At 40.0% G+C, this 20,064-nt stretch overlaps 2 protein-coding genes across 6 annotated transcripts in view; both read left to right on the top strand.

The window, feature by feature from the left end:
- Positions 1-1,762, top strand: part of LOC311017993 (receptor-type tyrosine-protein phosphatase beta) — a 37,189-nt gene extending 35,427 nt beyond the window's left edge. For all 4 annotated transcript variants that reach the window (XM_084016708.1, XM_084016706.1, XM_084016707.1 and 1 more), the window contains one exon: positions 69-1,762. In XM_084016708.1, the coding sequence (XP_083872834.1) occupies positions 69-227 (159 nt within the window). In that variant the 3' untranslated portion in view covers positions 228-1,762. The remainder of the gene's footprint in view (positions 1-68) is intronic.
- Positions 1,763-3,085: 1,323 nt separating this feature from the next.
- osbpl5 (oxysterol binding protein-like 5) overlaps positions 3,086-20,064 on the top strand; it is a 37,407-nt gene continuing 20,428 nt past the window's right edge. Inside the window, exons 1-2 of one of the 2 annotated variants that reach the window (XM_084018065.1) lie at positions 3,086-3,287; positions 12,810-12,871. The gene's annotated coding sequence lies outside the window, so the exon portion shown is untranslated. The remainder of the gene's footprint in view (positions 3,288-12,809; positions 12,872-20,064) is intronic. The other variant, XM_084018066.1, reaches the window with a different exon arrangement.

The raw sequence follows: 20,064 nt of genomic DNA, 5'->3' as shown, positions 1-20,064 counted from the left end.
GAATTATGTGAAGAGTAAATGAAGTACACTGCAGCTTAGTGAGCTTTTTATATTTGATTTCCCTGCAGGACCAGTTTGTGTTCTTAAACCAGTGTGCCATGGACATCATCAGATCAAGAACTGGAACCAACGTGGATCTAATCTACCAAAATACGGCCGCACTCTCTATTTACGAGAACGTAGAACCAAAGAAAGGTTTCCCCAAAAACCGGTACCACAATGCATAGGCCTGAGGAAACACTCAGGGCTTCTACTTTTTCCCTTTTACTCTTAGCAAGAAACTGAGCAGACATTTGCAAAAGGAACGCTTTTTAACAAATTGTGCTATATTTATTTTTTTATGACTGTCACGCTTTTGTTAAGAATCTTGGTAGTTTTCTAGATTTTAAACCTCCATTTTGTGGTATTTATTTGTTGATAATTTTGAATGTTCGATAAGGGAGGGAGCTGTATATTGCAATACAATATGGGACATAATCACTGACCAAAAATATTTGGATTATATGTACATTTTGTGTGAAATATAGAATCTCTTTCTCTCTCTCCTTCTCTCATAACTGCAGGTTTTTGTATTGCTCAGTTGTTTTGATTTCTGCTTGTTTACTACTGTATATGACTTAATTTTTTCTCAGGTATGATATGTTGGATGCTGTATAGGTATTAATACAGACAAAGAAAACGTGTAATTAATTTAACCTTTCTTGTACAAAGAATTGCTGGTATGATTATTATGTGCCTTTTTTTAAACCTGTATGCTTGAGTGCCAGTAGGTGGCACTCTATTACATTTGTCTTAAACTGAAAAAGACAAACAGGGACAGTTAGGGACTGTTATGATTTTGCCTTCTTACAGGAACCTTATATTTTATTGAACTAGTGTCAGATCTTCCAGTCAATTCTTTTTTGCACATCTTAAGCCAATTTAAACCGTGCAATGCCTTTTTAATGAAGGAGTTTTGTTTGTTTTATATGTGTATGCACTGTAGTGAATAATGCACTGGATGCATTCGTCTTTCTATACACTGTCCACTTTTTAAAAAAATATAGAGAAGTTTTTAAAAATCAATATCATTGATTACATATTGGCCAGTGCTTTGTGTAACTGTTTTAATGACATTTTGGTATTTGCTCCGCATTTAATTGTTACAATTTTACTTTAGATTTTTTCTCTTTCGATTAAAGAGATGGATTGCATTAAACAAAACAAAAAAAGCTCAGGAACTCAAAACAATGAAACCTGAACATTTTGCTAAGGGAGGGTGCTGGTAGAAAAATCCACATTGCATCAGTGTGTACTTTGAAGAGGGTCACACCCATTGTTTTAGTTTTGTTTATGTCCTCCTTCTCGACATTGTACATTCCTCAAAGAAAAAACCATGTTATGTCACTTCCTGCTGTTTATCTGGTCTATCTATGGACATTACTTGTGGTGTTAAAATCAGGAGCTTTATTTTCAGCTTCTAAAGGCCAGACTTTTCCATCAGGCAGGTGTTTTTTTAGGAAGGTAATTGAAATTGTGTGGTTAACCTTTATATGTTCAAGTCCATGTTTTAATTTTATTGTATCATAATTTTCTTGATGATCGAAAGCACTTAATGAAAACTAGAATAGTCAGAAAAGTTGTAGGGTGTTTTTTTTAACCCTATACCTGCTTGCTGGTACAATGCAAATAAAAGTAAAAAAGGAGGAAGGATTTTATATCTGTGTACCCTTCAATCTGTAAAATAAAATGGGATTAAAGATGTTGTTGTAGTTTTACCCCACATTTGTGTATGACTATGTAGTGTGTGGTTTGAATCAGTGTGAGCGAGAGCAGCCCAACCCTCTCATTTTACTCTCATCATAATGTTGTTATTTTTTTAATAATATTACACATCTACAAGCTCATGTCACTCCAAATATGACATTATCTGTGCTGTGTGTCATTTATTTTTCATTTCTCGCGTATTTCTCACTCATCCTTGTATGATGTCTGTCCGATCCACAAGTTGAATCTAAAAGTAGATGTGGCATTTGAATGCCTCATAGTCTGCTATGCTGTCTGTTGCAACAAAGGGTTTAAGGGGAGATGGAGCTGCTTATGACAGCAATCCAACCTGTGAATAGAAAATTAAATTAGGACAAAAGATAACTGGGTGATCCAAATTTAATTTAATAGAGCTCAATATGTGCCAGTAAATCCATCATAATGGATTGAACCAGGATATGAGGCGGTAATAATTTTGTTTATTTTAGCTGTCTTTGAAAACCGCCACCAATTAAGTAGAAGAGCACATGACCTTTCATTGACCTTCTTTATGTCAAGAAAGTAGCAGCATGAAGACTTTCAGACTTGATATTACAAAATGCAAATGCTTAGCTATTTCTCTGTGAACAATAGGGCTTACATATTTGTTGTGTTAATGAAAAATTAAGTAACCAAGTGCAAATAGTTAAGTTCTGTATTTAAATATAATTTTGAGATTGATATATATTCAAGTAAACACATTTTCTCCCATTTCATACTATTTTTTTTTTTTTACTTTCAGAAAAAATATTATCCTCTTATTCAACTACATTTATCAGGTAAAGTCAGAAATTATTTTACACATTACAATTTTTCATATCATCTTATATAATTGATGCGTTGTTATAAAGTAGATTAAACTGTTCAGTATGGAAAATACAAAAAATACTACAACAACTGCAGCATTAAAATGTTACTTACTTACATGTAAACATTTAATCAAAAATAATTATCCAATATAAATATATATAACAATGACAGGTGCCAATTTAACTTCTAATGGAGTATTTTCACATTGTGCAATATATACGGTATATATAAATGTTATGCACCACTGTCAAATACACTTTATAATAATTTTGTGCATTTTTTTTGAAAATAATAATCTTGACAAGCTATAAAATTAATTAATTAATTAATTTAAAAACAATTGATTTTAAATTATGTAATAAAACTGTGTAGTTGTAGGGTCACGTGGTCTCTTCCATCTCCATCGACAGTACCGAGCAGCAGGTGTTGTACGCCGCTGTCGCCACAGGTGTCGCCACGGCGCCCCGTGCAACAAGCAGCGGCAGCAACCAGATGAACCGCAGCAGGAGGATCCAGTCCTCTCCACACTCTCCATGTTGAAACTTCTCCTCCAGCCGACTCCAACCGTCCGCCACAGCCCGCCTGCTGTCCCTTTCTCCCCGCATCCACCTCGCACAGTCCCGTGCTATGACGCCGGACCGTGAAGGAAGCTCGGAAAACAACTGTACGAGCGCCACGCGGGGGGACACAAAGTAAGTTTAAAATCGGTTAACGTTTAACTGCTCTCGCGCTACGTTAACGCCAACGCCTCGAAGGAGAAACGGGTCTTTTTTAGCGAACGTAAACTGTATTTGTTCAGATAACGTGTGTTGTATGTGCTAACTTACGCTAGCTAGCGGAGCTCGGATAGCGTTAACTGGTAAGAACTAACGTCAATTTTGTTTTGTTTTTCCTCCCGGGGCGGTAGTTTTGAGTGTCGTAATGTCGCAATATTGGGAGGAATTCGGTTAGTGGTGGGAGTCACGCTATCTTGTGTTTTGTGCGGCGTGCCCGAGCTGCCCGAGTCGCGGCAAAAATGTTCCAAGCTAGCCGTATAAAAGGAGCCAGCATCAGCCCGTTAGCGGACCGTTGCCCCATGCGGCTGCGGCTTTGCTGTCACTTGTTTGCATGGCAACCGTGAACCGAGCCGATGTCTCGGGTGGATGTGGAAAAAGCGAGCAAGGGGCGAGTAACTGCCACCTCTGTCATACTCTTCAGTTGTCGCTTTTTTACCTCCGTGCTTCAAAGCGTAGCGGTGAATTGGACCAATCGAAATGGATAATATTACCCCGATGTAACAACGCGTGTGGCAGAGCAATCACCGGAACATGGCGATTCATTTACGCTAACGTTACTAATCGTTATATGACGTTATATCGTCGTAATGTCATGTAGGGCGCGACGTGTAGCATGCAGTATGTAACGCCAAGACACAATGCAGCGTGTGGATGGCTCAAAGGCAGCCTTGTGAAGCTTGTAGACATTTAAATGTCAAATGCCGGTATGTGTAGGCCGAGAAATCTTCAACAACAGTTCAATTCCACTGTTTCTGGTGCAATGCCAAGGCAGTAAACCTGTGACATATATTCCACTAGCACATTGTGACTGTACACAATCTCCTCTGCAGAGACCTTTCTCCATTCATATGGAGAGCACAAGGTGATGTTGAGTTTCTTGTGATAGATTATATGAAACGAAGCATACACAGCCTTTGCATTGAGAATGTAATGTATTAGTATGCGTGGGACGATATGAACATTTCATGAAACATAATGTTAAGAATATCATATTTTTATTGCATCACAGAGAAGACAAAATTATGTTTTTTTTAAGAGAACATCCTTTTCAGTGAAAAACAATCAAATAATCTTAAATGATATGATCATGAGTCGCCCTGCGTAAATAAAGAATGAATACATTTAAAAAAATATTTTTGTATCCTGTATTTATCGGGCTCTATTTTCACTTTCCCCCATGACAGCGAGCTAGAAATTGAGTGTTGCGACCAGACCGATACATTGGTCGATATTGTATTTTCGCAGACACATAGGTACCAGCGGATATGTCAGTCGATAAGTAAGGAAAAATTGTAGTACAGAGATCCCCAAATATGGTTGAGGAAAACAGTATGTACATTACATAGCTTGTCTACTCTATAGTGCTAAGGGAAATTATTTTCAAATGCAAAATGTACAAATCTTAGTCACAACTTGAAAAAGTTAATTTAAGAGAGCCATCCTAATATATACTAATCAGTTTTTTTAAACAACTCACAAATATTGACTTTGATAAAACATCCAGGGTCAAGCATCTGCTATGGGTCGGACTACACTTGTGATAATGACTAAATGTGGAGATTTTAGTGCCACTTCACCTCATCCAGCTCTTTCTATTTCCAGCACAGATAAAGATTGAAAAGCTCATCATCTTTAATCGTGTTGTATTATGTGGAGTTGGGCTTTGCTCGAGATGCGAACAGCACAGAAGTGCAATTTAGTTAATAGTTAAAAGGGTACTGGAATATGTCACTCAAAGTACTGAAAAAAAAACATAAGCTCAGGAGAAGGCCATCCAAGCACGAGAGAAAATGATTACCACGGTGCTAGAAGTGAACTGTCGGGTGATATTTGGGAAATTGCAGCTGAGTGAGAAAAAAGGCAGTTTAACAGTCTGCTTCTGGTTCCCTACTGTCTCTTTTTGTCAAAGCTCTGTCAAGTCTGTCAAGCTCTGTTGTTTCACTGTTTCCGTAATCGGTCTGTAGTTTCAATTGACTCCATCTTTCAGAGTGGGTTATGCAGAACAACGAAGGCCTTGTATTAGGATATTCTGTCACACTGGCACTGGACAAAAATTGATCCGATATTGAATGACCGCACAATGTCAGGCTGCAAGTGTTGTCAATAGCAGGGATGGAAACATATCAGACATTTGAAGGTGCCTCTTAGTGTGTTGCCATTGGAAATAGGCCATGTGATCAATAACAACAGACTGCTCCTGTTTGCATATCTGGTTTTGATCAAATGTGTGTTGCTTTAAATGTGTCGCAACTTGGATTTTGTAATAATTGGGAGTGTGCTGTGCTGATTTCTTAACACCCAAAGTCTGGTCATACCACGTCATGTGACCGTCTACCTAATCAGGTGGCGATATTTAATGGTGTTGGCCCCTAAGCTCGTCAACTAGAACGGCGGCTTTGCTCTGCCATGAATGACAAATGGGGAGAGAGTAGCAGTGAATGAAGGGAAGAGAAAAGGGTGGTGACTGGTGAGAATGTGAAGAGCTGTTTCTGTGGGTGGTTCGTGCTATTTTTTTTAGTCACAGCTAGCTTTTTCTAGCATAGATACAGCAACAGATGTCCCAACTTCCATTCTGTGCTGTGACGAATAATCTGAAAATACCGTGTCCAAGTCCAAACTGTCCATCATCTCTATAGGAGAAGCCACACAAGGGCGTCCTGGCATCCTGCCTAGAGATGGGAGGATATACGATTGTATCCCGGATCGCGATAACAAATCACTTAGAACAAGTTAATCGTGGTGAATATCCATTATCGGGATAATCGTGAACATCGTCGCATGAAAAGCTGTCGAGCTCGCTGTCATGGTTGAGAAGTGAAAAATAGAGCCTGATATAAAAATAGAGGAATAATCATGTAAGTATCGTTCATTTGCTTAAATTACTATAATTATTGGATCATTCTTTTGTTGAATTTAAGCTGTCAAACTGTCCTGAGTTGTCGTTGTCATGCCATTGTATAAATTCTGCTGCATCTTCGATATTCAACCTTGTGCTCGTTGTGTGTCACCACCGACATGCATTGCCACAGCAATGCATCAGAAGTGGTAGCGAAATGAAGAGATGGATCTGCTGATGACAATTAATTTCAAATGCCAGTGATAAGTGGAGCTTTTCCATGAATTGCAAAATACCAAGGTCGAAGGAATATACTAAGGCAATCTGTAGGCAGGCCATTTTTTCTGTCTAAAAGATGGTGTCTCTCTCTCTTTCAAGTCTTGGAAAAAAAAAACCATTTGATTGTCAGTATTGTGATGAAGTGTCTTCCTAGTAATTGTCCAAAAGACACTGGGGCCTATAAACTATAAGTTTGAATCTCACTGCTCTTAGCAATGGAATTGTCCTACACCAGAGTTTGATAAATGGTTCAGTGCAGTTCCTGTTCCCCTGAGATATAAATGCTTTCCCCGACACCTAGTGGGGGAATCTAGGCTAATACTGCTCCATATTGAATCTGACCCAGCCACTAGAGAGCAAAAACGCACTTATAGCAGCCTTGATTGTGCCAAGATTCACTTCTCCTCCCGTGGTCTTGCAGAGGTTTTTTTTATTTTTGTCCAAAGTTCCGTAACAGCTGTAAGTTGGCCTTTTATGTCTAAAAGCAGGTCCCTTTCTCACAGAATGCCCCCACCCCCACCACAGAGAAACCTCATCTGTGGCAACACAATACGACAACGCTGACGTTTTTCCAGGTTATGACTTGGCTGCATCATTAAATTAAACCAGAGAGCACACAAGGTCACATGCATTATACTGCCTAACGTAGCAGTATATACTCTTTGTAGATATTGTACGATAAAGGCCATATTACATCATTGGTCATTTTGTTACAACTGTGATTTGCAATGTCCCAATTTTAACTGCTATTATATTTGCCGTTCTTTATGATGACACTGTCATTATAACACCCCGTAATGTCTGTAGACTGTAGTCTTTTGTGTTACCACATTCATCTGGGGAAGCAGCCTCCTTTTTTCTCATTACAAAAGTGCGACAAAGACAAACGGGTCCTATTTAAGATCTCGGATGCAACAGTTTATTATGTTACCGGAAACTTTTTTTCTCCCCATCATGAGATTTTTGTGCAGATTGCACGGTGCTGGCAATGTTTGCATAATTATAATGCTTGATAACTAATCATCTTTTTTCTCCTCAGTTTTAATTGTTTCACAGAATGTCTCGTCTTTTTTGCGTCTCTTCTTTCAACAGAAAAAAGCATATTCTCTTCCTCATTCTGTCTCTTGCTTACTATATCAATCACACACAGACACATTTAGGGTTTGCGACTAACCTCCTGACCGCTTGACGTGTATCTAGGCTGCCGGGTGGCTAGTGAGTGTATTTATAGAAAAGGTTTTGCACCATAGATCGACAGCTCCTTTTTTTTTTTTTACAGAGGCAGTGGCGGTGTTCTCATGGTAGCTAGCGCCTCTGCAATCGATATCCACCTCTGACTTATCTCTACCTTAATGTATGGAGCTGCTGCTTCTGTAAATGCTGCCAACTTTACTTTGAACTCTGTATTTTTACTTTGTAGCAGTTGCAAAACTTAGGCAGGAATCTGACAACATAGTGTTGCAAATCTTAACACGGGAAGTCACAGAAATGAAAAGCTTGGTTTTATTTAAGGCTTGTGTTTGTAAATGATTCATGCTGGCATGTTTTTGATGGAATGTAGATGGAATAGATACACTACAATATTGCTATTTATCTGCAGTAAGAATGGACAAAGGCACATGTCACAATCTACATTTGTTTTATTCTGAGTGGCTGGCTTTGCACAGGGACTTAGTCCAGTCCTTGATCCAGCACTGTGGACACCCCTATGTCAAATGCTGATAATCTGCAGTTTCCAGGGATAAACTGCAGTGTCTGTGTTGAGTTTACAGCAGGTTGTTGTATGTTTATTATATATTGTTATTACTGTGTGTGTGTGTGTGTGTGTGTGTGTGTGTGTGTGTGTGTGTGTGTGTGTGTGTGTGTGTGTGTGTGTGTGTGTGTGTGTGTGTGTGTGTGTGTGTGTGTGTGTGTGTGTGTGTTGCTAGCAGTATTCAGGTGAGGAGAGAAAGTGACAGTGTGTGAGATTACATAAAAGGATTCTTGTGACACTTAAGTCTTCGCTTGACACTATGGAGTGTGGTCTTTTAGCTATGACTTCAGTAATTCAAATACAAGAAATGTCAACAAATGTGCAGAGGAATACCCATATGCTTTGAATTTGTTTGTCTATAGACACTATACAGGGATCGAAATATTGTTTTTTTTAAATTAACTGGTGGATGTTAGGCCTATAATGTAAATTGAGCTGGAACTTTCCCTTTAATATTCTTGAATATTCTTGTTCTTGTACTTACGTAAGGCTCAGTAGAACCATGCCATACCTAAGAGAGCTCTGTTCTCTCCTTGCAGATTTTATATCGTACCAGCCTGCTTTGCAATTGTGCTGCAGATTTGAAACATTTAATGAACAACCTGGTGCCCACAGCCTATTTAATAACTTGGCCGCCCACAGCCACTGTTAAGTTATGACAATGAATTGCCATTCACGGTTCATATTTGGGTAATAATTATACAGAGTGTTGGGTTCTACATCGAGTACAATGCTAATGTGAATTAGTGGTTATGTTTACAACAAAATCTATTTTTATAGTTGGACTTTGTCAGAGCACAAGAAGGCTCAGGCAAGACTTTAAAAAAATCTGATATGAAAGTAGTAGTCACTAGAAGTGTATCTTAAGCTGTTAAATGTAAAAGACACTGCTCTGCTTTTTTGTTTACTTTAACATTACGGTTCATAATCTCTTCATAGTCTATTCTGTATCATCACCATCATAATTAAGAGCACAGTCTTAAGTTCTCAAGCACTGGAGCATAGGGCCCGTTTAGATGCTATTGACTGTAGGTCCCATGTTGCTGGAGCCTATAGATGAGCTTACTGGTATTATAGTGTTTTAAACCTAAAGGCAAAGACAACTGGCCCCAGGGTAGGAGTGTATATGATGAGCTGTAATTAGTATGAAAAGCATTTGAGTGCACTTAGTGGTAAGTGCCCTTAGACCTAATGCCATCCCTGTAAAGTCTAATCTGCTGTCATTATGAGCAGTGAGTGCTCACTTTGTGTCGCTGTCACCTTAGGCTTGGGATCTTTCTGCATTCATGCAGGGGGAATGATTAAGTATATGATCTGTTTGTCTGGGTGCCATGGCTTCACTGGTCAAATAACCCCAGGGTACCTAAGGGCACTTGTAATGCACCGATCTCTGACTTTTTCAAGGATCATTCTTTTATTTGTAAGGCAATGTCAGGCTTGACTTAAACATCGCTTTCCTAACTTGGTAAAGCAAAATGTGACAAATGTGGCTACTGGTGTGCATGTTTCTGACCACACTGTCAGAAACAGGCTCCAAGAGGGTGGCATGAGGATCTTGGATGACAAAGGCATTGATGTCACTGACTGGACCCCACGTTCCCAAGACCTAAATCCAATTGAGCACCTATTGGACATTGTGCAACTGATGCCCTGATTGTGGTCTGGGAGGAGATCCGCCCTCGGACACCATCCGCCAACTCATCAGGAGCATGCCCAGACGTTGTCGGGAGAGCATACTGGCATGCGGCGGACAAACACACTTCATTATGAGTATTGTTGGATCAGCCCATGATTTAAATTTTGTACTTTTGAATCCAGCCCTCAGTGGCTTGATGATTTTGGTTTTCATTGAAGCATGTTGGACAGGTAGCAGTTTTACTGCATTTGTTTTTTTTAACTGATTTGTATCCAGCTGCAACTGCTAGGCTAGTTATTTTCATTATAGGTTAATATGCTTGTTATTTTCTCCATAAATTGATTGATTGTTTGGTTTACAATATTTCTGATAATAACTGAGAGAATGCCATCACGACTCAAGTGCTGTAAATATTTATCAAAATAGTTGACTGTAGGTGCGCAATAGTGGACAAACTGATCCTGTCTGCACCTTTATCCTTATCTTATCACACACAATTCTGTCAGCCACGCCACTGTGTGTTTCTATGGTCAGATCGGGATCAGTGTGTGTCTTTATATTGAAATTAACCAAGTGGACAGACAATGCACATATGGAGCCATTATGTGGAAAGTAATTTCAATAACGCATTTTATGGTCGATGTTAAAACGTTTATTTGCACCGGTTACAGAGTCTGACGAGGTAGCTCAGTAGGAAAGCAAATGTGCATGTGGGTTTTTATTTTATTTATTTATTTTTTTGCAAAAACGGTAATAAGCAAATGTTTACGCTATGATAACCATGAAAGTTCCTACTGTTGTATATTGTGAAACTGGATATATCACTGCAACCCTCTATGAGTCAGACTTTAATTTCTGCTGGGAAAGTTGGCGAGCTCACAGTGTTTGGATATAAATGTTACTTGCATGCTTGCAAAGAGACATGAAGAGCATGTTAGCACGTGGCAGTGTTTCATCCGTCCATAACCATATAGTTTTCAGTTGCACGGCTAGAGTGGCTAATCATTCCCTCACTGTATTTCCGTTGGCTCAGTCATATAAAGCTATCATTACCATTTCAAAGTTAAAGGCTTTGGAAAACCCACAAGCCTCTGCAGTAAGTAATAGTGTCATATATCAGATTATACAGCTGGAGTAGTTTCTGTATGTCCGACAGTCAATGTTATCAAAATCCATTTTGAAGTGATGAAGGTAAATCCAAAACAAATGCGTTTTATTTTGTTATTTTTACGAATAAGAGAAACAAGGGCTGTTTTGTTTATTTTGATGATGGGAACGTAGTGGGATAAAAAACACCAAATAAATTGATTGTGGTGAATTTTATCAGCAGGATGATGACAGTCTAGCTTGCTATCATGGTAGGGAAGGATTATTTTGGCCAGGATTATCATGACATGAAATTTTCGTATCGCATCATGCCAAGTAGCCATGCCCCTTTCAGCCAATCTGAAACCTCTTCCCTTCCTTCCATATTCTCAATGTCTTTCTGTTTTCCACTACTTGCTGTTTGTGTTTGCCTTACATCTCCTCTACCCTGCCTCCCCCCTTTGTCTTTTCCCCTCAAGCACTGTCAGCTCAGGGATTCTCTCTCAGTTCACTTCTTATTTAGGTTAGACATACTCAAGTGCTTCCTTCTTGCTCAGCGAAAGGATTTAAAGGCACAGAGTCAGTCTCTGCCGCCCAACCCATTTTACACTTGTTGGCCGGCTGTAAGGCCATTAACTGGAGTGTTATTGGCCGAGATCCATGCCAAGGTTTCTTTATGCCTGTCGCCGGGACCGGGGATTTCTTCAGATATTGTACAAATGTCCACCTGCACTCAAGGATGACCTGAATACATTTTTGAAGGGCTAAGGTCAAGGTCAGTGTGACCTCACACCACTCCCATTCTTGTGATCTTTCAGGAATGCCTTAAGAAGTGTCCGATTTGGCCCTAACATCCATTTGGGCTCAAGGATTAAGTAATTCAGTTTCGTTGTTCAAAGGCCAAGGTCACCATCACCTCACGCCTGAATTGCTTGGGGTTGAGTGATTACAATATTTTATTTGTGGATGCGTCGGTTAGGAATCATGTTAATGTATTAATATTAATGTGTGTGTGCGTGTGCACTCGCCGCTGTGTGAATTTATGTCCATGTTGTTTTTGCTTTGGTTTTTAGATTTGTGGCTTATCACTCATCCCAGCTGTTTGAGAATGCATTGTTCTTTGCACGGGCAAGATTAAGAGGCTTTTCAAGGGGAAACAAAGTAAGACCAGAATGGGGTGTTGAAAACAAGCATTTTGAAACTGTTAACAATATACTACATGTCAAGTGCAACCAATTGGAATGAGTCAAAATTCAGATTAAAATGAGAAGTGGTGGATTCAAAATGTACATAATACCGTGAGATTCCTTCAGTCTTCCTGATTTCACATCCTATTAGAGTGTGAAGTGTTAGGGTAAGAGTAGAAGTCCTTCGTGAATGTGAGTGTAGATGTAAGTGTCTCTGTTTGTGTTTGAGCTGTGACTGCCGCAGTGTTTCTGTTGACTCAGTAAACACGCACTGAACAGAATCCTGTTTCTTTCCTTTAACAAGCATTGAGGGTGCTATCAGTTATGCTGTTACTTTCAATGACCTTTTTTACTGGATTGGATGAAGGATAGACTGTTCAAGTTGTCTAACTCCAAATCTATGTAAGCTGGAGACTAGTTGTAACCGGCAGAGAGTGGTGTGTGTGTGTGTGCAGGTGGCAAACAGACTGTGCATTTGGCCCAGAGAGACGTTAGCTGGTCCCTTAGGAGCGAGACTGGGTGAGGTGGAGCTCCACCCTCCTCAACACAGTGGTGTGATCAGGAGGAGCATGGGAAGGAGAGACACCAGCAGTGAGGCCGTTTGTCTGTTTGCACTGTGTGAGTTTAAGTGAAACCTTACTCTTACTTTTTATCTCTGCAGGTGAGTCAGGCTGCTCCAACAAAGACTTCTGGATGCGGTGTCTCCTGCGGTTCAGGTGAAAGGTAAGCTGAGCTCTCACATGCAGGGCCACCGCTTGTCTTAATAATGCATACGCTGTGTTGAATCGGCTGGCTATCTGTGTTAGCCTCAGTTAATCACATGGTTAATCACATGCATCACATGTTACAGTCCAAGGTTAAGGCATCACTCTTTTAACACATTTTCTCTCAGGCATCAGTCTACTTTCCAAATTTGACACACATGCAGGAACCTTTTTACGCTGCGTTGCCAGGAGGGATAATTCACTTTTTGAGCAGAAGTGAGAATTAGGGCATGTCTCTTAAGATGTCTAAAGTAGATGTACTTTCTGTTTATGCCAGTTTTTATTATAGTTTCAGTGTACTTGCTCTCTGCAGCTACTCTGCTAACCACTGCTGATCATCAGTTAGCGCCGTTGAACAGTTTTTTTGGACTTCTGCATTTCCATGTGAGCAATTGTGTGTCAGTGCTGCAATGTTGGACCAAAGTGCACCATCGAAAGGAGCAAAAACGCTTGACAGAACTAAGATCAGCGGCTTACAGGGTGTGTCAGATTAATTTGGGTTAGAAGGGAGTAAATGTTTGGGTTTGCACAAGGACAGTCGGCTACAGAATGATTCTTCAGATACGCAAAGACCTAAAACAGGCAGTTTGCCTGGAGTACATGTTGATCTTTCATACAGTGGCAGAGGTAGTGTAATGACTAGTTACTATTTTTTTTTTTCAAGCTTCCAACCCTGAGCACACTGGCAATTTTGGTCTCTCCTGGAGTGCTTTTATGCGTGTTGGTTAATTGTATACAGGATGGAAAACGGTCATCTTTTCAGCACATCTGTCCATTTGGTGCAAAGATGGAAAACAGGTCTTCATAATATACTTACTAAAAAAAACGCACTGGAAACGCACTGAAAAAAGTGACACAGTTACAGCCTATGCTTCTAGTATCCTTAAACTGTGTTTGCTTTGCTATTCCGTCCAGGCCTAAGATGGTAGCAGGCTGTACTGTTGCAGCCGTGAAACAACACCACTTGCCTGCTCATATCAGTCAGGAAGTGTTTGGATCCAGCCTTGCTCAAGCTGTTTATCTTGGCATGTGTTTGCAGCATAGAGACGTATGAGATTTAACTGCAAATTACACATTAACCAGGCAAAATGGCTCAGCCTGAACCTAGCAGCCCACACCCAGCCTACTCTTTTTTTTTTCTTCCTTTTTTTGTCTGCTTTAAAAGCCTCACACACATTCAGATCTGACAGTCTATATTATTTACTATGGTGTGTAGATTAATGGTTATAAATACTTTATAGTTTATGTTTCAGTCTACTGACTAGTCTCATAATTCCCATATCTGCTTTGCATTCCATTAATAAGGCTTAGAGTTGTGCATATGTAGTGTCCATTTACTGGGCACTGAATTAAAAAAGAAAGTGGGTCAACAGATGAAGGGTGTCTTAACTTTTCTCTACATTTCTAATTTATCACATCGACACATCACTCTGTTTGTTTCAGTCATCCCCATAGTGGGATGATAACAATTTAGTTTAACCATCTGGAAAGTGCAGAAAGCAGAACATTGTCTTATCCAACGTCTCCACCAATTTAACTTTAAACTTATTTTCACCTGTGTTTAATTGAATGAAAGAAGCTCCAAAATATCGTGTTTATGGTCATCCTTTTCTCTCACACATCTGGTGGACTTCTCGTTTCCTTGTACACTAAGGTCTTACATGTTGAAATTATAATGACCGTGGGGACCTGGTCTTTAATTTGCTGTAGAGAAGTTGTTGTTAATAGCAGAGCAGCTCTCCTTTCCATATTTAGCCTTTCCTAAGGCTCTAAATGCGTTTCATTTGATGATACATTACTTGACGTAGCATAGTCTAACATGGATGATTTAAAGTGCGGTGGCAGGAATAGAATGAAACAATGAGATATGTATGGGTCATACCTTGAATTCTCATAGGCCTGTATATTGTTACTTAATGTTAACCTGGAGAAGGTTCATGAAAGACTAGTCATACATTCAGGGCATGACCTAATAATAATTAATCTAAAGTCAGTCTAAATTGGTGGTCAGGCCGAATAGATTAAAGGGAGTGCTATTAATGGTAAATAGCATCTGCTTTAGCATCTGCACTGGGTATTGGAGAACTCCAGTCAACTCCAGTCACAGACACATCAAGTACCCAGCAGTCTCTTTTGATCAGCAAAGTAAAGTGCATGTCATGTGATTAACAAGAAGAGCCAGAGTGAGGTTTATGTATATTTAATGTGTTCCTGGTAGTGGGAGAGTGGCTTCATTCATATTCGTGTAGGAGCTAAAACACTTCCTATGTTTTAGTGACACATCTGGACTTCTGATTCTTTCAGTATAATGATGCATAACGGCAAAAGTAAAAATGTAGATCTCCATCTTATTCGGGCGGTCGTAGAAGTCTATGTGGTGAAGATCTCAAACATTGGCAAATAAAACTGCAACTGTATGCCACCTGTGGATAGTAAGAAAACATATTTTATGTAATTTGGTTGTACTGATACTTAAGGGTGCAGTGGGTTAGCCGGCTGGAACTTTTCAAAGGTTTTCCAAAGACATGCATATTAGCTTAATTTGCAATTGCGACATCTCGTGTGTTTAACTTTGCAGATAAAACGAGTAAAACTAGTTCTCTCCCGCAGGAGAAACAAATAAACCAAGGTGCATAGCTGTGACAAAGTGGCCCTTTTTTGTGTATTTTCATAATCCCACTGGAACACAGTAGCTGTTCAGTCATTATACGTATAGAAAAAGTCTTGCCTCATTATATTACGTCAATTAGCTCCTGAGCTGGCTTGTGACACGACTATCAAGTAACTGCGTGGACAAAGAGCAGAACTTGCACTGGTAGGAGATTGACCCAATTACTTTCCATTCAGTGTTTTACAAATCACAAGCAAGTCTTGGTGTCGCACTATTAATTTATCTCGGACGTGAGAGCACCTAGCCCAATACACACAGCCAGCAACTCTTTATTTTCTTTGGTAAGAGTTTCTTTTTTGACACGAGAGGCTTGGACTTTGATGAAAAGTGGTGGGAAGTTGGCTTGTTCTCTCTCTCCCCCTTCCTGGCTGGGGAGTGTAGTTTGAGGTAGGCATGGGACGATGTGAAAATGTCATGCCACGATTATCCCGACCAAAATTATATTGATTATTGCCTTGAGTAGATGAGGGCTTTAACCTCTTACTTGGTGTGCAGGAAAGGCTTTTGTCATTAAAGCTCACACAGAGACATGTATTTTCTAACAAAATGTGTCACGATTGAAGCCATGATTGCTGTTTCTTGTGGACGTTGCACACACACACACCCCTGTCTGCGACCAGCTTCTCCTCTCCTAATCTTTCTGTATGCAAATGTAGATCTATCTCGAACCTTGAGGCTGATGTCACTGCACATTACACACCGCCTCTCCAGCAGTGCTCTGCTGCAAGCCTGTGCCTGATGCAGCCTGCGGAGGCTTCTGCTCAGTCCTTTTGGCCCCGAGCCCCCCAATGGGTTACGTTCTTATGTAAGCCACGGTGACCAGGGCTCTGGCTTGACTTGTCTTCATGACATGATGACCAAGGGAGCACTCAGTCAGACATTTCTCCGTACTCGCCTGAGATGGATGCCATGTCTTTCGGATTTGTTTTGTCTTTAAGGATTCTGATATTCTACACTATTGTTGTTTGTATTTTTATTTGATATTGAATAAAAATGAAAAAATGAACAATCTGAATACCAAAATCAAAAACTGAATACCAAGCAAAGGAATAAGAGAATAGTCAAATATTCGGGTCCAGTAGATCCATCCATCCCCTCTACAAGTAAATGTTTAATAGGTTATTGAGAGCAGCGTATGTGACTCTGATGGTCTGCTTAAAGACCCGAAAGACTGTCATTGACTGTGACCAAACAAATGGCAGGCCATGTCAGTTTATAAAAAGCACACTAGTTGAGTGTTTGAATTAATCTCTTTTTTTTTTAAGAGCACCGCAAGTGACTGTCGCTGCCTGTTTTAATGAGGCAAAAGGCCGTCACTGTGATAGGACACGGCAGGCTGGCTGTGTTTGCCCAGTTGAAAGCCGGAGGACCCTTACTGTGAAAATGCAAATAAAAGTAATGTGTTGTTTATCTCCTGTCCTAGGCCTGGAGCAGCCACTCGACCTCTGTGCTAAAGATGCAAAAGTGGCTAACTAGCTTGCTTGCACGGCCAGAGGGACATTTTCCACTATTATTGCATATTTATATGATCAGTACTTGAATCAGTAGCTTATATAGAAATCCGATAACAATATTGGATCAGATTGGTTCCATCTCTAATGTTTGACCAACTGACAATGCGTTGGGGGAAAAAAAATAGACATCTGCTGTATCTTGCCAGCAACATTCACTGACCTTGTGGGTGCTAAATATACCTGTGTAGGTGTGAGATTGCTCACACTGACTCATTTCGAACCATCATTTTTCTCCATTTTGTTCATTCACAAAGTTTTAGGGCTGCAGTTTGGCTCAAAGTATGTTTCCTGAAGTTTAATACTTGTTGGAAAGGTTTTGCACCACAGTTAAGCTGGCAAAGCAGTTTTCTATTCATAGCTATAGTATTTTTATACCGTTTTTAAAATATGCAGTCAGTATTCGGGCCAACAACCAGCTCATGACTTGAAGGGAAGGTAGGAGCAGCAGGTCTGTGTTGGCGTGTGAAAATGCTCGAATCACATTTAATTTTATTTTATTTTATATAAGCCATCATTTATTCATATTTGGTAGCTGCTAAAATGAATTGGTGCCTCCCACTGGGCTGCTCTTTGTTTTAGCTTAATTAATGAAAGTCATTTATCTGACACCTCTATTATCATTTGCTTAATGGCTCTCCTTCTGTCCAATCAGGGCAGGCAGCCTCCAGGTCTCTGCTGGCAGACACCTTGCTTCAGCCCCTCACACCTCTTGTCTCTCCAGCAGGCAGGAGGAAGAACCCCTGCCCTCCCCCGAGTCCCACACTTTGCCCAGTGATGACTTGTGGATCCATTTTCTCTTTGTACTCAATATTCACATCTTATTATTACCTTTTCTGTCAAAGAGGTTTTCAGCTCTATAAAAACGTCTTATCATGATGTAACAGGGCATTATAATCGCTGCAGCGACTTGAAGTAGAACACAAGAAAGAATCTAATTTGCATAGCCCTTATATATAATTCAAAGTGCAACGTATTCAGTAAAATTGGTTGATTCATTGCAGAAATACAGGTGTGGCGTTTAGAGCCAGAGGGAGGCTGGATAGGACATTTGTTGATTTTTGTCAAACTTGTAGATTGGCATTTCTCGTAAATAAATGTTACCCAGACATATCTTCTCCTTTCACTTTCACTTCACCGTGTTTAAGAGAGAGGTTTTCTCATGCCATCCCGTCAGCAGTCTCGGAGCGCAAAGCAACATCTTGCTATGCTCTCTGAGACTTTTGCCTCTGTACCCCAGCCCTCTCCGAGGCTTTCAGACCCAGTGTGCCCTGTTCCCCTCTGACCCTCTGGGTCACATATGCCTACAGTTTATTCAGTTACAACAAATCAGTGATGCTGTTCTGCCTTCATTGTACTCCTAGAAGTTTGCTGGAAGCAATGTTTTGTAGCCTCAGTGCATTTCTTGTGGAGTAAGCACTGTGCTCCACAGTGCTTTGAACTCCATTAAAAATAGAAAATAAAAATAGCTTCATATGCTAGGTTGCTAGTCAGCAAATGGTCAGAACCAGCTTAATAAATTATGTATTTTCCTTTGAATATGTGCTTTGCGGTCGATCTTATTTATGCCGATGTGAAGAGTGGTTCTTCTAGTGGATTTGAAAAGGGACTGACTTGGAAAATCTACTGATAAATATTTAATGAAACTATAAAGTGTTAATTATTTGAGAACAGCATTTGGTGGGTTGGTATAATGAGTGTTTAGTTAATTTCTTTTGATGTTGCCAACATGTTGGTTTTGCAATGAACTGATACTGCTTGCCATTCACAATGATTGTTTACATTATGAACTATCATTTCTAGAAAACTGAATGTTAACATTAACAGTTATATATAGTAGAGAAATATGCTGTAGTCATTTATAGAAACGTGTCTCCTAATTAGGCTGATAGCTTTTCATTCACAAGTATCGCTGTGGTATCAATTATCAACAGTCATACCCAGCCCTAGTCACAGGTCACATGGTTCCAGTGTGTGGAACCATAGATAGGTGAATTGTAGAGGTTTCAGTTTCATTAAGAGGTAGGAACCTGACTGATTAATTATATGTTGAGATACATGATACAATGCAAACATACAGATGAAATCAAATGTGTGTATGTATAAAATGTAACCCTACTCAAAAATGAGTTGTGAGGTTGTTGAAACCTCTGGAAACCTTCTATGGTAACGATGGACATGTAAGACTCAGCAGTTATTTGTTCAGGCTGTGTGCATAGCGAATTGAGGGTGCAAATGTATTATTTTATTTGTATACAATTAATTTTCATTGTCTTCTTCTCACCCTGCCTAAACCAGACTCTGAGCTCATTTCCCACCCCCTTGTAGGGAATACTAGGTTTTGTTTTCAGGCTATGTTTACCTTGCTCTTTCCCTTCTCCCTGACAGAAGCCTCTGTTACCAGAGAGCGGCTGTGTGTACGAAGGGAGGTTGTGTCTCCTGCCAGTGGAACATTGGAGGCACTCTTCCCAATTGACAAATCATAAGCCCTCTCCTTCTCCCCAACACTAAGATCACAGTTGGGCAAGAACTCGGATAGCCTTTCCCGGACTACATACACACTGGAAACCTGCATCACATGAGCAAGACCATGAAGAAAGTTGCAATATGGTCATAGAATACATGATGTATTCCATGATGCTACATGATGTACATTATAGACATCAGGGAGGGTCATGCTGCATAGAACAGGGTGGAGATCGTGGTTGAATGGTGTAGGTGTAGTGAATGTTCACCATGGTAATTGACCACTGTAGTCCCCACACGACAAGGGGAGTCTCCTATTTTAAGGAAGATCAAATGGAAAGTCTGGCTGGAAGGCATTTTCTCAAAATATAACCTCACAAGACTCAGAATAGAACGACGAAACCACACATCTTGCCAGAGTATCACAAAATTAGCCCCCAGTTGACCTAGTTCTGCCTTTCCGTGTGCTCCACACAGTTGTTACAGTTGTTTTCATTTGTTACT

This window comes from Eutrigla gurnardus, assembly GCF_963514095.1.
Source record: "Eutrigla gurnardus genome assembly, chromosome: 9".
NCBI classification, from domain to species: domain Eukaryota; kingdom Metazoa; phylum Chordata; class Actinopteri; order Perciformes; family Triglidae; genus Eutrigla; species Eutrigla gurnardus.
Note: the sequence above shows the minus strand (reverse complement) of the source record. Positions and strands in the feature narration are given on the sequence as shown.